Source organism: Tamandua tetradactyla, chromosome 16, assembly GCF_023851605.1.
Source record: "Tamandua tetradactyla isolate mTamTet1 chromosome 16, mTamTet1.pri, whole genome shotgun sequence".
NCBI classification, from domain to species: domain Eukaryota; kingdom Metazoa; phylum Chordata; class Mammalia; order Pilosa; family Myrmecophagidae; genus Tamandua; species Tamandua tetradactyla.
The window spans coordinates 68270756-68288876 of record NC_135342.1 but is presented as its reverse complement, the minus strand read 5'-3'; the positions used below and the strand labels follow the sequence as shown (position 1 = coordinate 68288876).

At 57.7% G+C, this 18121-nt stretch overlaps 1 protein-coding gene across 1 annotated transcript in view; it reads right to left on the bottom strand.

Annotated features, from left to right (window-relative positions):
• The window catches only part of VAC14 (VAC14 component of PIKFYVE complex), a 130898-nt gene that overhangs the window by 7968 nt on the left and 104809 nt on the right, over positions 1-18121 (bottom strand). Inside the window, exons 15-16 of the mRNA XM_077132975.1 lie at positions 1899-2073; positions 502-620 (exon numbers count right to left, since the gene is read on the bottom strand). Of these exons, the coding sequence (XP_076989090.1) occupies positions 502-620; positions 1899-2073 (294 nt within the window). The remainder of the gene's footprint in view (positions 1-501; positions 621-1898; positions 2074-18121) is intronic.

Genomic DNA, 18121 nt, shown 5'->3' with positions numbered 1-18121 from the left:
GCATCCTGCCGAGGCCACTGCCTCAGCCCATCTGTCCTGCTGCGCTCCTCCTTGCATCTGTCCTTTCCCTTGAAAGAGGCGTTGTCTTCCTCTTCATCCCTACCCCACCCCCAGCACCGAGCCCTTCACAAAGGTGGAAGGCAGGAAATGTGCACTGAAGGCTGCAGAGTGCATCCTCCTTTCTTAAGGGGGTGGGTGTGGGCCTGGGATCTGCCCTCCCCAACCGTCAGCAGCCATGGGGCTGGGCCCACCCAGCCTGGATCCCCAACCTGCAAGCTTTCTCCACAGCCAGATTCTTCCTCAGAGGCTCCAGGGCAGCCTCAGTGCCCGCCCAAATACGGTCCTCATGCTGCCCCTCACGCCACAAGCCTGGAGGCAGAGGGTAGTGTTGGAGGTGGGCCCAGGGCAGGGCAGCCCACCAGTTGGATGGGAAGGGAGCAGCTGGCTCTCTCTGGACCCTCAGAGCTGGCCCCAAAGGAGAGCCAGAAGAGTGAAGGATACAACTTCTGGATGAGGTCATAAGCATGCTGGTAGTTCTGGGTGAGGAAGCAGAGGGACACCGTGGTGACGGGGTTGTGGCACCAGGAGCGGTACAGGCAGCAGAACAGGCTCTGGCTCTCCTGAGGGGACAGGGGCAGGGGTTACAAGGCTTGCTCCTTCCTCAGCCCATGTGGGGACCTGCAGAGGGAGGGGCAGGGGGCCTGAGAAGCGGGGCCCTCGAGGAGCGGGCCGGGGAGCCAACTCAGCACCTGGGTGGCAAACAGCCCCACTGGGAAGGAGCCGTCGTGGAGGAAGCGCTTCCAGCTTGTCCTCAGGTCCCGCCATGACTCCCACCTCAGGGCTGAGGCTGCCGACCATGCGGTGGCGGCAAGGCCTGGCCTGGAGAGAGCCCTCTCACTGGGACTGGTGTTTCTGCCCTCAGCAAAATAACAGCCTCTGCCCTCGCCAGGACTCTGCGGTCCCAGGCGGGGCGGGAGGAGGGTGTGGCACGCGGGCGACAGGGTGCAGCTCCAGGGAGGAAGCTTCCTCAGAGGCCAGACTTTCCCCACTGCACCTTCTGCTCTGTCCTCAAACGCCATCTCCTCCCTCCTCTGCAGCCCACCTTGTCCGCTGGGAACCAGCCCTGAAGCTGAGCCCAAACTCGGGGGAGCCCCTGCCCTGAGGAAAAATTCTTAAGGTCTCTGTGGACGTCTGGAAAGAACCACAGGCTGGAGGCAGTTGTGGCCTGGATCATTCTGAGCCAGCTGGCCTCGGACGCCCTCAGACACGGGCGCACACACCCCTGAGACATCCGGAGAGGGTGGCAGAGGCAGGGTCTGCAGTGTCTGAGCTGGGAAGAGGGGCATGGGGTAGGGGGTGACTAAAGCTCAGACTGAAGGGAAGAAACCACAGGATGGCACCCCCCTGGAGGCCTCTGCATCCCACCCCTGGCACGAGCTGCCCACCTCATCCTCTCGTCTGGCTCTGTTGAGCAAGGTAGGCTGTGGTGTTCTCATCCAAAGACTGGGGCAGGCAGTGAGGTGACACCTAGCTTATGACAGGAGGCCTTAAAGGCAGATGTATCCAAGGGTGAGAGCCAAGGAGGAGGATGGGAGAGCCCAGTGGAGGTACAATCCAAAGGTCTGACCCGGCAGGTGAATGCCAGAACCTCAGCCAGGCTGCCCGCTGGTGAGAATGCCCAGCTGTGGGTGGGGCAGGGCGGGCACGGGGGCCCAGGAGGTGGAGGACAGAGCCTTCTGCGGGAACCCCGCGGGACGCACACGGGGCAGGGCTGACAGGGAGCACTCACCCCGGCCCCATCCGGGCCCAGAGGCACCCAGACTGCACCCCGGCCCCCTCCCTGTGGGCTGGCCTCTGCACCCAGGGCTCCTCCAGGGGAGGCCTGCGGCCTGGAGTACCGGAGTCTTCAGGTCCTTGAGCTGGTTCCTCAGCTGGAAGAGCTCCGTGGAGGTCAGCAGGATGGTGTTGAGCGTGTGGACCATGGTAGAGGCGAACTTGAGGTCCTCCTCCCGGAGCAGGATGTCTGCCATCGAGTGGAAGATGTTCTCTGCGTTCAGCAGGAGGCAGAGCTGCCTGCAAAACAGCCATGAGGTCAGGGCTCAAGCCACCAGACCCTCCGGGCCCAGCTGAGGCCTCTCTGTCCGGATGGGTCAGTGTCCCAGGGAAAACCACTCCTCCCCCCAGCTGCTGCAGGACCCGGGCTCTGAGGCACGGGTGTGTGTATGTGTGTCGCGGTGGGGGGACACTGGGGGCTGGCGCCACTCACCCCAACCCCGGTCCCCTCACTCGGCAGGTCCAGGGCCCCACAGGCCATGTTTACTACCCCCACCTCACCCCAGGCTGCCAGGGATGTCACAGGCCCCCGAGGCACCTTCCTGACCTCCCCACACCACAAAACCGCCCCCAGGGGCCGACACCCTCCCCGCCCCCTTCCTGGCTTTATTTCCTTGATACAGCTTGTCTCTGTCTGAGAAATTACACACATGCTGGTCCTCTGGTCACTGTCCCCTGGGACCCCATGAAGGCGCCTGGCCAGGGACTTGGTCTGTGCTGGCTGCAGCTGTGCTCTTTGCTCCCCCACCAGGAATCGGGCCTGCAGGGAGCAGGGCCTTAGTGCGCATTTCCACCCTGAGTTAGGGGAAGAGCTGTATTGTCACAGTGTAGATAATGAAACTCTGGTGCAGGGAGCTTAAGTGATGTGACGAGGTTGGGGTAGTTAGGGCAAGCAGCTGGCTTCTCGGCTGCTGGGTACTTCTTTCCACCGTCTCGCCTGCAGCGAGAGTCCTGAGGGAACAAAGACTGGTCTGGGTGGAAAAGGGAGTTTTCATTTCATTAAAAAGGAACACAGGGATCCTCAAGTGCGAAGAAGACAGCTTCCGGGGTTCCTGGGGCAGGGTGACGTCACTGTGACCAGCAGGTCCCCAGGAGAGACTTGGGAGGAGCCTCTCTACCTCCCCAGGTGGCCAGCATGCCCACAGAGGTTTGTCATTGAGGGGAGGGTGTCCCAAGGGAAGCCTAGCAATGCTGTCCTGCCAGGGGCCTAGCAGGGAGGGGCCCACGGGAGCAGCGAGCTGTCACCAGGGGGGCAGGTGCACTGGGCACAGATGGGCTTTCTGGCCCTCCTGGTCGGCCAAGGCCCAGGCTGTGGGGCTGGTGCTGGCCTGGCCTCCTGCCTCCCTGTCTCCCATCTGGGGGTTGATGTCTGTCTATCTGTCTGACTGCCGAGAGAGGCTCTGCTTCACGGAGGCTTCCCACAGACTAAGCCGTGGCTTGCAGAGCCCAGTGCCCGAAGCCTTGAGCTCTCACGGGCGCGATAAGTCAATATGAGGATTTGGTCCTCTCCCTTGAGTCACTGGAGTTGCAGTGACCTCAGTTAGTATGTCAGGGACTAGTTAGTTTCCTGTTCCCCTCTGAAGACCACTCAGAGCCCCAACTTTCAGCAGGCTGGGGAAGGTGACCCATCTTTGGCCCAGGAAAAAAATGCCAGAGGATTTGGTAATGGAGAGGCCTGGCCACTAAGAACTAACAGCAGGCAGGACATTTCCAGCCTCAGCCTGGCTGGAACCCACAGGTTCAGGTGAGAAGTCATCAGAAAAGTTGGAGTAAGGCTGGGGCACGGGAGGGAGGGTGGGGAGGGGGGTGGGTGACAGTTCATGGGTGCTGTGTGGACTAGGTCTCTGCCACTGCCCAGGTGGCCCCTGTCCCCTGGAGTCGGATGTTGTGGACAAAGGCAGGGACTGAGGGCCACCATCAGAGCTGGGTGCACCCACCCTTGAGTAGTGTCACCATAACATCCCTGCTCAGCTTCTTCAGCTCTTTATCAGGATAATGCCTACCTGTAAAATGGGGGGTGGGGGAAGACTTCATCGGGCAGCCATTAAGACTGGAGACAGCGCATGGGAGGGGACCCCAGGGAGGGCCCCTGTGGGTAGAGACAAGCAATAGCTTGCAGGAAGCGAGCCTGGCCAGGCTGCCTCCAGACCAGGGCTGGGAGGTGGCAGCCCCTCTGCAGGCGCTTCTTGCCCCCTCCTGGTCCTACCCACCCCTGCATGGGGCCTGTCTCCAGGGCCATGGGACAGAAATGTTCCCGAAGGGTGGGCCGGGGAGAAAGGGGAGCTTTCTGACAAATGGTCACAAATACCCATCGCCCGCAGCTGCCGCTGTCTCCATGACAGAGGCCAACAGCTGAGGCTGCTGCCAGGCAGCACGCTCCAGGGACCCCAGGCCAAGCGGGACCTGCAGCAGCTGGAGGGTGGGGTAGTACTCTCACATGAGGGCAAGGTAGGGGGTGGTCGGTGAGGAGAGGTGGGTGCCAAGGCCTCCTGGTATCCCAGAGAACCCTGGGAATGCTGACAGGGCTGGGGAGTTTTCTGGAAACAGTTTTCTCCTGCCAGCAGGGACATGACACCCTTGCGGCTTTCCTTCTACCTCACTGGTGGCTCCTTCTCTGCTTCTCTCTAAAGGCTGGGCTAGCCCTGCTGCTCTCCGCTGTCTGGTCTGTCTGCTGGCCTTGTCTGGTCCCTTGGTGGTTCTGAAAGCTGTTTCTAGAGCAATGCTGCCCACAGTGCTTCTGCTGTCCCGAGTGCTCATGGAGCTCCAGGGGGCCAGCGGCTTGGCCAGGGGATGGCCCTGCCTGGCTGTGTAAGAGGCACTTCAGTACTTCTCAGGGCTACAACATAACTCTGCTTCCCCATGGCGGGGCCTCCTTCCCCTGTTCCCCATCTCAGGAGATGCATTACCGCCCATCCAGCTATGCTCAAGCCCCAGTGTAAGCAGCCGTCCTTGGTCCCCTCCTCTATACCTAGTCCATGGCAAACCTGGGTGGCTCCAGCTTCAAGAAACACCTCTCACCTTGGCATCCTCAGCTGTTTCCACCTCTACCACCTGGATGTAAGCTGCAGCCATCTCTTGCCTGGTCAACTTGAAGACATCTCCTAATCTGCCTCCTCCCTTCTTCCTGTAGCCCTACAGCTCACTGCTTGGAGTATGTCACTCCCCTGCTCAAGACTCTAATGGCTTCCTGCTGGATTTAAAATAAAACTGCTTTCCTCACCATGGCTGATGGGACCCTAAATTTTCTGGTTGGTTCCTCTCCGACCTCCACTGTTACTCTTCCTTCCTGCGTTCTGGCTTCTCTGAACTTTCTTCTGTTCCTGAACTCACCAAGCCTGCTGTGGCCTGAGAGACTTTGCCTTGCTCTCCCCTGTGCCTGGAATTTCTTCCCCAGGGATGGGCACCAGGCCGGCTCCTTCTGGCCATGGAGGTCTCAGCTCAAACCCCAGGTTCTCAGTGAGGTCTCCGTCTGCTGTGCACCACCTTCCCACCAGCCCGTCTAAGAGAAAGTCTTGTTTCTTCCAGCGCATGGATCGCCACCAGAAATCACCTTGTTGGTATATGTGTTTACCAGGTCCTGTCTATCTCTCCCACTAGAATGGAAGCTGCAAAGAGCAGGGCCTTGTCTGACACTCTCATATTCTCCAACCAGGAGGACAGGGACTGAGGACCCTTTATGCTGTGTGTACCCTGCTCTGCAGGAAGCAGCTGCCTTGGTGCCTCTTGCGACATCCTCTGCCTCATCCACCAGGTTGAGTCAGGTCTGGTTGACCTCTGCCTCCCTTCATCACCTCTCCTGCCAGGAGATGCAGGAGACAGTTCATCTCAGGAGACTCCTGAGCATGTGCTTCCATGACAGCCTGAAGGAATGGCAACAGTGCATTGTACCAAGCCTCCCCCCAAGGAGTCTCCCTCTGAGCTTTGCTAATTAAAAATCCACCAGAGGGGAGAGAGAAGGGAAGCTGGGCACAGGAACCCACAGAGAGCAGCAGCGAGAGGGCAGACACCATATCCTGGGCTTCAAGCCCCCACCATGCTCTGGATACCTGCTGGCCTTGCCCCTCCCCAAGGGGCTGGAGGGGCTGCTGAGGGGAGCCTCAGGGCCTGAAGCAGTGGCCCACACTTCCAAGGTCCAGCGGCAGGTGGAGGGAAATGGAGGTCTCACCCTGCCACAGCTGGCAAGAACTCCTTTACCCAAAGTCTCTGCCTAGCCCAGCCTGCTGGGTCATGAAGCCAGAAGCAGACAGGAGTCAAAATGAAGACACAGGCTCTCAGCCCGCGGGCTTTGACCATGTGGAAGGCACTGTACTGAGCACTCTCCATGCAGCCACTTGGGGCTAGAGCCAGGGACGACAGGACAGTGACTCACTCCTGGGCACTGTTTTAGGCATTGAGGGGGGAAGGGGAAAGTGACTCTGGGTAGGTCGGTTTGTGCCATATTTTGGAGAGCTCTGGATTCCGGAATGGATGGAAACACCAGAACGATGCGAGAGGTCCTACTCACTCGAGGCCTTGTCCCCAAGCACTTCCCAGTGGTGGAGGGGCAGGTGGGCCTGCTTTCACTTCAACTCCCAGAAGCCATGACAGGCTCTGCTCAGCTGGCTTCAGGATTTCCATGGGCTGAGTGCTGAGCTCAGCCCTGCTTCTGTGGCACCTCATTGAGTCCTCACACAACCCCATGCAGGGTGTTGATTATCACCCCTACTCAGAGACGAGGAGGCTGAGGTTCAGAGAGGACCCATATCAAAAGTCACACAGCTGACTGGGGAGCAGGAATGGAGGATCCAGAGCCAGAAAAGTTGAACTCCAGAACTTACTTGGGTTCCTCCTTCTCCCTCTGGCCCCTCAGTGCCTGTTTTCAGGGGCCTTGGGGCTGTCCCCACCTTAGGAAGCCTGGCAGATGGCTGCTCGGAACTTGCTGTGTCATCATTTCTCTGTTGAGCCCCAGCCTGGCTGAGCTGGCTGCCTGGCTCTCAAGCACAGCATCAATAATAGAACACAGCTTGCAAGCACTAAACATTTGCCCATATTTTTAAATACCCATATTAAAATGGTATTCATCAGGAGACAATGGCCTGGAAAGTGCTTGGGGACAAGGCCCAGAGGGAGTGGGACCTCTTGAATCACTCTGGAGGCCCACCATGGGGCTGGAGGACAGGGGTCCACCTGCATTGAGTGCCGAGCTGGTAAAACAGAGTGTGCATGGCATGACTAAGGAGCAGGCAGGAGGGAAAATGCTGGAAGGGAGGGACACGTGGCCACTCAGGAAGGCCCCTCACTGGATAGTAGGAGACCCTGTGACCCTCACACACAGATCTGAGCCCCCATGGTCTTGGCTCTGCCTCATCCTCTCTGAGCCTGTTACCTGGCTGGATGGCTGTGCCCCTATTTCTAGGTCTGGACACAGGAGCGACATCTTAGGCTCCTCTGTCACACATCAACTTGCCTTCAGCCTGTTCTGAGCCCTGCAGCACTCGAGTGAGGAGGCTGCTACTTTCCTTCATGAACTGACGACTCAGCCCTTCTCTTAGAGATCCCTTCTTCAGGCTGGGCTGGGGAAGTCGCCCCCCTAGTGCTGCATGACTGGGCAGGGCCTTGCCGCCCCTGGCCAGGCTGGGCGAGCCGGTGTGTCACCATCCTCCAGCCGCTGACTCTGACCTGCCTCTCCTCGGCCCCAGGCTCCAGCCCTGGGTGGGAGGTGCTCTTCCAGGCCCCTGCCCATTCTCCACCAGGACTCTGCTTCAGGTGGGATGAGGAAGACTCGCTCTTCCTCACAGGTGTCTTGGTAGTCTGGGGGCCCTGATGAGGCAGCAGTAGCTCCCACCCACAGTAAGAGACAAACGGTGGGAGAGTAACAGGGGCAGTGGCTGACCTCTCTGACCCATCCTTGGCTGAGGGAAAGGGTCACTCACACTGTTTCTTCTCAGGGCCGTGGATATGCCCTGCATATAGGGTCCTAAGCACTGCATATGGGGTCATGAGCCCTGCCTGGCTCCCTCATCACCCCAGCAAGGCTCATGTTCTGGAGAAGCAGGAGAAGAGTATGTGCAGATGCCACTCTCGTGGGGAGCAAGGTGGGGCTGTGCTGAAGCAGAGGTCTCCCCCACCTCTCAGCTCCTGCTGTTGCAGAGGTTTGGGCAGAGCTCATGGGACCTGGGTCGGGCTTGGAGTGGGGCTGGTGAATGGGGGAGCTCCTTTTAGGACAAATTCCCCCAGGGCCTGGGAAGAGCTTGGTGAGGCTCAGAGGTGAAGGAGTGGAGGGTGGGGGCTGCTGAGAGCCCCCAGGGGGAGGGCAGAGGGCCTGAGCACTGAGGGCTTTTGTGGGGGTGTGGGGGTGAGTGCTCTGGTTCCTGGTCCTGGTCCTGGTGCACTGTGGGGAATTTGGACTCTGCCATGTGGCTTAGGGAAGACGGAAGACATCTTCCCACGACCCTGCTTCCCTTTATCCTCAGAAAGCAGGACGAGCAAAGCCACCAAGACCAGAAACAGCCTCCCCAGATCTGCACGGTCAGGAAGCGGTCCCAGCTCCCTCGGCCATTCGTTCAGGACACCCATGGGGTTCCTGGCGGGACTCTCCTCTGGCTCTCCTCGCCAAGGCAGGGCCCACCGAGTCCCCCATCCTGAGACTCTTGCAAGGCTGAGTGTGGGGGTGAGGGCTGGCTGGGAAGGTGGCAGTATAGGCTGCTGCCTTCTCTTCCCTTCTCCCCTCCTTTGCCAGGCTTGCCTAAGGAGGCCTTTCTAAGAGGGTGTCAAAAGGCAGAAGCACATAATATGTTTGATCCATGGGGGTGGCGCCTTTGGGGCAAGCACTCAGCCTGGGGTGGAGGAGCGGGGCTGAAGCCCAGGAATGCCCTTGTCCCGCCGGACTGATGACGTGGCCTTAGGGCTGCTGGCGGGAACAGACTACCCCTGCAGTGAGCCAGTCCAAGGCTGCTGGACAGGGATGTGGAAAGAGCTCCAGATAAGTTCAAGGGGAAATGGAGGCTGCAGTGATAATATCCCCCAAGGAGCCTCTGAAATTCTTGTCCGTCCAAAGTAATAAGCTCACCACGCTGATGGGGTGGCCACCAGCTCAGAGTGTAGAAAAGCCAGCTGGTGGGGAGAGACGCTGGACTGTCAATCTCGAGCAGGCGAAGATGCCAGTGTGGAGGGAGGGGAGGGCGTCCAGGCAGGGGGTTGGGGGGGCTCCTCTCGCCCCACAACCTCTCCGGGCCCTGTGCATGCAGCCCGGGTCTATTTCCCCTGCTGCTCGCCTTTCCGTACCAACCACCCCACAACCCCCTGCCTGGACAGAGAACTCGGAGGCGCCTCAGTAGAAGCCCCTGAGCTGGGAGGTCCCTGCTGGGTGCATCCCAGCTCAAATTCTCCCCAGACCGTGGGCATACCCCTGCGTGGCCACAACACATGCCCCACAAATCAGCCAGACAAGTCCTTGCCCTGTGTGGCTCTGACCTGAGGAAGCGGCCTTGGCAGTGCCCCGTGGTAACCACTCATCCCCTGGCTGAGCCACACTAACAACTTCACCTGGCCCAGGGGAGGTCTAGTTGCCCCTCCCTAGAGCTGCCCCCCACCTCATCTCATCCTTCATGCCTCTGTTCTGTGCTGCCTGTGGCAGGACACCGGCAGCTCCTCTCCCACCCGGCGGGGCCAGTTCTCCTGCCCCGAGAGCGGGGTGGACTCGGGAGGACCGTGAGGCCAGCCATCTGACGCACAGGTCTGCTCGCCGCTGCTCGTCTGGGAGGGGGAAAGTTGCTGGGGACAGGGGTGGTGGTGGTGGTGGTGGCTCTAAAGGCAGGCAGTGCCAGGTCAAGGTGCCCCTCAGAGGCTGCTGTAGTTTGGGTTTGTTCTGGCCTGGGTCCATAAGCTGGCACCAGATATTGTCCCTGCCGAGGCACAGGCTGGGGTGGGGGAAGACTCCTCTGCCAGAGCCTTGGGCTGGTCACACGTCGGGACCAACAGGTGCCAGGTGCCTCGGGTGCATGCCCCTCTCCCCTCCGCCCCTGCTGTCCGCCTGCCCTGCCACATGGTCCTGCTCCCCTCCTCTCTGCATTGGCAGCTAGTTGCTGTGGTCCCAGGTCAATGGGATACAGGCTTTTTCCAAGGGGACACCCGGAGGCTCACAGCCAATAAATCTGAAGCACAACCTAACATCAAGGCAAGAAAACACCAAGGCCCAGAGCCATTCCAACCGGAAAAGGGCCTCCTCCCGTCTTTGCTCGGGCCCCACAGCTGGGTTCCTTTAGGAATTTAAAGAGAAAGGAGCTTTCGGGGTCAGTGTACAAGTCGGATGGGGAGAGGAAGAGGCAGCCCTCTTCTGAAGTTCAGCAAGTCCCAGAGGTTCGCTGCACTCCCCGCCCCCTCGCTCCTCATCCTTCCAACTCTCTGCTTCTCAAGTATGAAAACTGTAAATCTGTTTTATTTATTGCAATCCATCCCTGGCAGAGTGCCCCGCAGGGCAAAGCAGCCATGGTAACCCTGCCAGCTCATGCTTTAAAAATTCATTGCGTTTAATGCAGCTGATGTGTCTGATACACTTAAAAGTTTCTAGAGGGGTGGGGGTGGAAGGAGGAGGAACCAAGGACTTGTTTTTCTGGGTCTTTCTGGGAGCTGGTGCCAAGGGGACGGAAGGAGGGGTGTGGGATGATGGGGCAGAGGCGGAGGGAGAGGAGGCAAAGAGCCTTTGTCCACTACACTAAATGTCCCTCTGCTCGGGTTTGGGGGTGCTGGACATCTGGGTGGGCCCAGAGGGAAGACCTCATCCAGGTGGCTGGCCCCTTCTCCAGGGCTTGCAGGTGGCTTGAGATGCCAGGTTGAGAGTGGAGCAGGGCAAGGAGAGGGGGCTACTGCATTCATCCATCTGATCCTAAGGCTCCCTGCCTCAGGCCAGGTACTGTCTTCTGCCTGCCCCCCTTTTCTTGGGACAGACGCTATCTTCTGTGGGGGCCCCACTGACCTGCTTGGTCTTAGTTTCCATGTACTTCAGCAGCCCTGGTTGAGCTGCCCCACTCTCCCACTCCCAGCCCTGCTTGGGGCCCCCTCAAGCCTTTGCTCAAGCTGTTGCAGCTGCCCCCTTTGCCCCCAGCCCTTCCCAACGATCTTTCATAAGTTCCCTATCCTTCATAAGCTGTGCTTGGCCCTCTGCCTTTCTCGAGCTGTCTCCTCTCTCTACCTAAATGGTATGTTCTGCAAGGCATGGTGTCTGACAGTCCCCTTGAGCCAGGCCCTTGCCTGGGCCCACTGTGGGACAGAGAATTAACAGCCAGGATGGGACAAGGTGGCCCAGGCCACGTCAGTCGTGGAGTCTGGTGTACACGTGGAACTGAGCTCTAAGGGGCCCAGGGAGAAGGAGGTTTAGAGTCTGGGGTTGGGTTTTTGTATGGGTCTGGTTCTGGCTGAAGCACTTTCAGGATTTGCAAGGAGAGGCTCTCTGAGGGACTCAGCAGGCATCTTCCTCACAGACCAGGTCTGGTCTATGTCCCAGAAAAGAGGCTGCACCTTCTACTCCATGTGGAGTCTCCCAGAATGCAGCTGGGTATGGGCTCTAGGGGAGATGGGAGAAGATGACGGGGCCAGGGCTGGGAGGTGGGAAGGCTGGAGACGAGCAGGGAGGACACCCAGGGCCCGGGCTGAGGGAACACCTTGGGTGCTGGGGGAAGGGCAGTGTTGGGAGCAGGAAGCTGGGGAGCAAACAGCCTGGAGGCAGGTGGGCGCAGCAGGCCCTGGGGTCGTGCGCTGGAGGCTGTCACTCTCCCTAGGCCTGAGCATTTACGTTCCATATCTCAGTCAGAGCAAATGAAAATAAAGGGATGGTGATTAAAGGAGATCCCCTGGTCTCTATCACGTGATCAGCTCCAAGAAATGTAGCCCTGACGTAGGCTCATGCCCTTGGTCCCACCTGACCTTCTGTGGGCAGAGGGATTTCCTTCAGGTTGGACGCTTGGTTCCTTCCTAATAATGGCCACAAATTTGCGGGGTGGTCTTTCTATATTAGGTGCATTGTGGACATTAAATCCTTTTAATGTGAGGCAGGTATGATTTAAGTCCCTTAGTCTACCCTATTTCATCTAAAAGATGATGAAAATGAAACACAGAGATGCTTGCCAAATTCTCTGTCTGGTCAGCCTTACTTCAGCCTCTACCCTCTCAGCTACTGCTTCACCACCCAGGCATAGGGGTGTGGACATGATTTTTCTGGAAGACAAATGGTTTGGATATGTTTGCTACAGATACCACTGGGGCCTTCAGTTGGGCTTGAGCCCGAGATTCTCTAATAACTTCTTGCAGCTCTAGGGCAGTCAATCTGCAAACCAGCTCCTGCTCCTACCCCTTTTTGGGGCCACCTCTGTGGGTGTCTGGCACTGCCCATGGCTGGCAGGTCCCCTGCATTCAATTCTTCCCTGTTGGGGATATGGCTTATTTCCATTGTTTCCAAGGGGACAGGGAGGAAGCAGAGGCTGGGGAGCTGCCCCAGATGGCTCTGCTGCGAGGACCCAAACAGACATGGGCAGGGGATGAGGGGTGGTGTTCTATGGAGTGGTGAGCACCTGTCAGGGAAGCAAGCCCCTGAGTGCTAGTCTCAGGCCTGCTGCCGCCCTAGGCCCAGGGTGGGAATTTCTATATGATTCCTGGTGCCTGGTGAGAGGTGGCCAAAGCAAATGCTCTGGAGCTATGGCATCTCTGAGCCCAGATGCCCTGGGGACTCCTTGGCCACTCATTAGAGAACCAGTGATGCAACCTTTTTCTCCCTTTGAAGTCTCTGAATGGGGTGCTGGATTTCCTCCTGAGGATGTGCTAAGCTCCCTGCCAAGGTGGCCTTGCCTGGGAAGAGGCCAGCTCCCGCTCAGCTCCTGCTCAGACTTGCTGCCCACCCCAGCTCCCACCCCCTGCAGCCAGCTCACGTTAGGGCTGGAAGCCTTTGGAGACCATGTACTCCCATCCCCTCACAGGGGAAGAAAGTAAAACCAAGGATGGGTCTGTGCTCATCTGGCCAGGGCTCCTGTAGGGTTGGAACTAGAGTCACTGAGTCAGAGTTTGTATTCCCATCCTGTTAGACAGTCCCATGCTCCTGGTCATCTGTGGAAGGATGCAAACTTTTCCTCCTTGATCCCTGCTCCAATTTCCTGCAGCTCAAATGCCCAGGGCAGAGCCATCTCTCCACCCCATGATGTAAAGAACCTATTTCGGGACAGGTAAGGGAAAGGTACTCCAATGTCTGTTGCCCACCTTCTAACTCCTGGGGTCAGCAAATAACAGAAGCCAGCCCAGGCTGCTCATCTGTACCTGAGAATGGCCTGCCACCCCTGTTCCAACTGTCCTCCTGTTAGTAAGCCATTCTGATCACATTTTCCTTTACTTCATTCCCCTTATTCCCAAACTAGTCCCTTTGTTCCAGGCTGAGGGAGCACTCCCTGCTGATGTTTACACAACCACAAACATTTACAGATGGTGGGCAAATCCCTTCTACCTTAGTCACTGTCTAACCCAGATACCGAAGCCTCGGCAGGTCCCGCAGCTCTGCTTCTCCGACCTCAGAGTCCGCGCCTGACTCATTCCCACCAGCTCCCCAGCTCCCGTGGTCATGGAGAGGGCCTGGCACTGGGACCAAGAGCCTTCCCGCCCTGTCCTTGTGGTTGTGGGTCCCTGGGATCACAGTCATTTGCTTACATCTCATGTTCCTGTGATGGCTCTCCTTCAAGGACTTTATGTGCTCTGAAGGAATTCCAACCTGGGCTGTCATCCTGATTTCTGGGGCAGCTGTGAGCATTTAGCCTTCGGGCTCCATGAGCACAGCTTCAGCTTCCCCCCTCTCAGCTGTTCCACCAAGGTCTTCACCTGCCCCCAAATTGCACATCTGCCCTCCAGAAGCAGAAGAGCCCTCCAAATCCAGGGCACCCCCTAACTGACAGATCCCTGACCCTGGCTGGTTGCTGGACTCACTCGGAGACCGATGGAGACACTGTAGCCCATCAGCCCCTGCACCCCAGGAGGCCAGCACTCTGTATTCCTAAGTACCACATTCAGGACCAGCCAGGCTGTCCCGGGGCTGACTGCTGACGTGCACTGGCAATGCCATGCTCCACATGGAAATGGGGGACCTCTGGGAATGGGGAGCATTTACAAAGCTGCCCAGAGGATGTATGGCTGCAGGGCCTGGGAGCGCTCACTTGAGGTCCTTGTCCTTCCGTCTCCTGGCACCCCTTCACCTCTCCAGGACCCTGGGCCCAGCCTGTCTGGCACTTCCCTTTGTTTCCTGCTGGTCTCCACCTTAATGGTCCCAAGCCCACCCTGTGCAGCACTGACTACCCCGGTTCAAACAGGAGGAAGAAATCAACCCTTGGGCATGTGCTTCCCCAAACTCTTCCCCATTCGCAGGCTTCACTGCTCCCCTCATCTGAGGCTGAGGCTTCCTGTAACAGCCCAGGCCACCAGGCTCACCGTCTGCAGGACCAAAATCCCCAGGGAGGAAGCGCACCTCACCAATCTGGCCTTTCTGGCTACATTTGAGTTCCGCCGAAGTTAACAGTCCCCCAGTCAAGGAGCTAGAAACTTTAGTGCCTTTCTGGTCTTCAAGGCTTTAGTTCAGGGGTTTTACAAAGTTGTATGAGCTGAAACGGTTTCTGTGGCTCCTTCCAAGTGCCCACTCAAAGGGCACGGAGATAAATGCCAGAAGACAGAGGGGGGAGTAAAACACAGATGCCTGCTGCTAGTCACAAAGAGCAAACCTCAGAGGGGCCTCACTGCAGAGTCTCTGGGAATTGGTAAAAAGATCTGAGCGGCAAAGGGCTGGGAGAAGAGGAGCCAGGGCAGAAGTCACGGGACAGAGACGGTATGGAGGGAACTCCTTCAATTGTTCCTGGCCAAAGGGAAGGGGCCATTTCTCTTCCATGTTCCCCTCACCCCTGCCAGGAGGATAAAAAAAATTCCCTCTGTGATCAGTCATTTTCAGGGAACTTCAGATGCATGAAATAGGCTTCTTGTCCTAACGTTCCTTTCTAGCCGAGGAACCTTCACCGGATTAAATGCAAGAGAGAGAGAGCAGCTCAGACTTGAGGCGCCCGTGGGTATGGCTTTGGGGGAGGTGGCCTGTAAGTGCCTGAGGAGTCACAGAGGGGGTCCCGTGTACGGGGTGGTGGGGGCTGCCAGGGCTCAGCTTCCCACCAAAGCTCAGCCTCAGCCCCTGCCCAGATGAGACCAGGCACCCATCCAGAGAACCTGGGTGGGTTTTAGTGCTATGATGTGGCAGGTTGGATAAGGAAGGAGAGTGACCCCGGCCCCTCTGCTCTGGCCCAGAGAGTGGGGTACAGACCTTAGAATTCTTAGGGAGAGGTGCCCTGCTGACGTGGGCAGACAGATTCCCAACACGTGGCAGGGAGCGAAAAATAGGGGGACTATAAAATGATTCTCAGTCCAGAAGCTACTAATGGAAAAAACAAAGCAAAACCCAAACCAAGTTGTATAGAATGCACAGAAAAAATTCTGGAAGGAAATAACACCACACTGAAAACAGGCGGCCTCTGAGGAAGGAAGCGACAATTCAAGGGTCTTCACATTTGATTCCGTATTCTTTCACATGATTCTGATTTTATGTAGTTTAAAAAATCTTTAGCAACATAAGAAAGTACTCAGAACCCATCGGCTTTGAAGTGACCGTGGACTCGCTCCTCGAGATCTCTGCAGGGACAGAAGAGGGAGCCGGCCCCCCAGGTGGCACCTCCCGGGCTGAGTGGTCCTGGCCAGCAATGGCTTTGCCCCTCCTCATCCAAGTGGGGGCCGCTGCCGATTGCACAATGGAAGCGTGCCTTTCACAGATGAGAGGATCAACAGCAAGGAAATGATATTTTTAGCTACTGTGGCTCTTTCTTCAAAGGCGTATGTTTCATCTAAAACCAGGCAAACCTCCTACAAAGTCTGCCTATTTGCAGGGAGTGATTAGCATAATACGGGCAAGGAAAAAAGGCCTGGCTCCTCTCTGGAGTGCTTACTACTGGGGGAGGGTTTCTCCTGAGACAGAAGCCTGGGGAGACAGGACATCTCATCAATGGAGAGGAAGGCCCTGCCTGGAGGAGCAGACACGCTAAGCCACGTTGAGGCCTGGGTGGGCGGGGTGCATTGCCCTCCCCCTGGCGCAGGGTGAGATGGCGCTCTAGGCTTCCAGGCTGCTACTCAGACACCAGTTTTGCCTTACAGGACTTAGGCACAAAGCATCTCAGGATATCCTCTCTGAAGGGTAGGACAGCCAAGTCCAGGCTGAGCAGGAGGGGCAGGTACGAGGCAGGCAGGTGGGCCTGCACCACAGAGGACTGTGGTGGCATCTTGGGAGGCGTGACAGGGCTCTGGGCCCGTGAGGAGAAGCCACAGGACTGCAGTCGCAGGGTGCTGCCCCCACAACCCCCTCGCCTGGGCACTCCCCTCGCCCGGGTTCCCCTGCCCTTGTGCTGGACCTATGGACACAGCTTTGATTGCTGCCTTTTCTTGCCTAGAAACCCATTAAATGGCTCAAGAGACTGAACCTGGAGCTGAGCACATGTGAAGAGAGGCTTGAACTTCTCTCCAAACACTGCAAAAATGAAATGAAAGCTGTGACCTTCTAAGAGCTGTAATTACAGATACGCATCTCTGGAGCAGGGCCCAGGACAGATAACTCTCAGCAGCTGCTGGAGGCCACGGTCCTCGGGCTCCCTCATACCAGGCCTGGAGCTCCGTCCTGGGAGTTGTGGCCTTGGACGGCGGGGTGGTCTGGGGGCAGAAGGCGGCTGTAATCTGCCATGTATTTCAGGCAACACTGGCATGAGTGAGAGAAGAGGGGGCAGGGTGAGAGGGCAAAGGCCCAGTCATTTCTCCATTAGCCCCCCAGCCCCACCAGGGGCCCCAAGAGTGGTAAGGCTACAGGCACCAGGAAATACAGACGGTGGGGCACAGCAGATCTGAAAAACCAATTATCATGTTACTGGGGGGCCCTGGATAAGCAGAAGGAACCTGACGGGGGCAGATGCTCCAGCTTCAAGGGCAGGAAGGAAGTGAAGTAACTCTAGGAACTGCCAGATGCTAGGGCTGGGGCGATGACACAGGTGGGCGGGGATCTCCTTCAGGAAAGGGGCCTGAAGGAACTGCCTGGGGAGGAGGGGCTCAGCTCACGGGGGTGGAAGGAGGAAACGGACTCTCATTCAGGGCGACAGGGAAAGGCGGCTGACTTCATGGGCACCTGGAATTAACTCAATGAAACCAGCACCCTTGAAAGGGCAAAGTCCAGGGCAGGGATGTACGGGATGGCAAGAAGGTTTTCTTTAGCATTTAGTGCAGATGATTGATCATTAGCTCAAATTGCCCGTCCCTGCAACACTGAACCTTCCAGAATGATGTAGTAGTAAGAACCCCTGTCAAGTGTTTCCTGAGCCAGCCTTTAGTATTTTACGGGGCTAATGGCAGTGGGAGGCAGCTGTTTCCTCCAACCTTCTCTAAGTGAGCCCTGGACCCCACTTCCCTTCCATCCCACTGAAAGTTCTGGAAGCACCTCAAGATGTTGAGCTCTGGGAGCCAGAAACCTCAGGAGAGTCCTGGGTGGCCCCACAGCCATGCTTGGCAGTGGGGGAAGTGGGTACAGAGGCATCCCAAGGGCACCAGGGTGGCCACAGAGTGGCTGTTCGTCTCTCAGGAGAGTTTCTTGAACCTGCTCAGGGCCTTCAGAAGCTCTCAGGAGGCCCAGGGGGGGCTCATGAGGCAGCCCCAGGGTCCTGGCCTCTACTTCCCTCGCCACTGCAGCCTCGCCTCCTGGCCACCCTCCCCAGAGAACTGTTTTCTGTGTGAAATACCTTCTCCTGTTCACCCCCAGCTATAGCTAGTTCCTAACTTAGCTTTCTAGTCCAGCTTAGACACCGTCTCTTTCTGGCAGCTTTTCTGGATCCCATCAAGGGAGCTGGGCACCCTCCCATCTGCTCCCACAAAGCACGGTCACACTGTGATGTCACTGCTTGTGTGTGACTATGTCGTGAAGGCAGGGACTGGCTCTGTTTCCTGAGGTGTCCCCATCAGTGGGCACCAGACAGGGTCACTCAATGATTAAGTGGCATTTCCTTGCCCTCCTGACCTGGCCACATGGCGCTCCCTATTTTTCCCGCTTCCCTGGGTGCCGGGTAGAGACTCTTAGCCATCCTCAAAGGGGAGGGGGCTGAGCCCTTGCTCCCAGCGGTTCCATTCTCAGAGACACGGAGATGCTCGCAGGGTCTGACAGCTGTGGCCTAATTTCCAGGGCCATAACTGGGCTCCTTATTTTTACCCACTTGGTATTTTT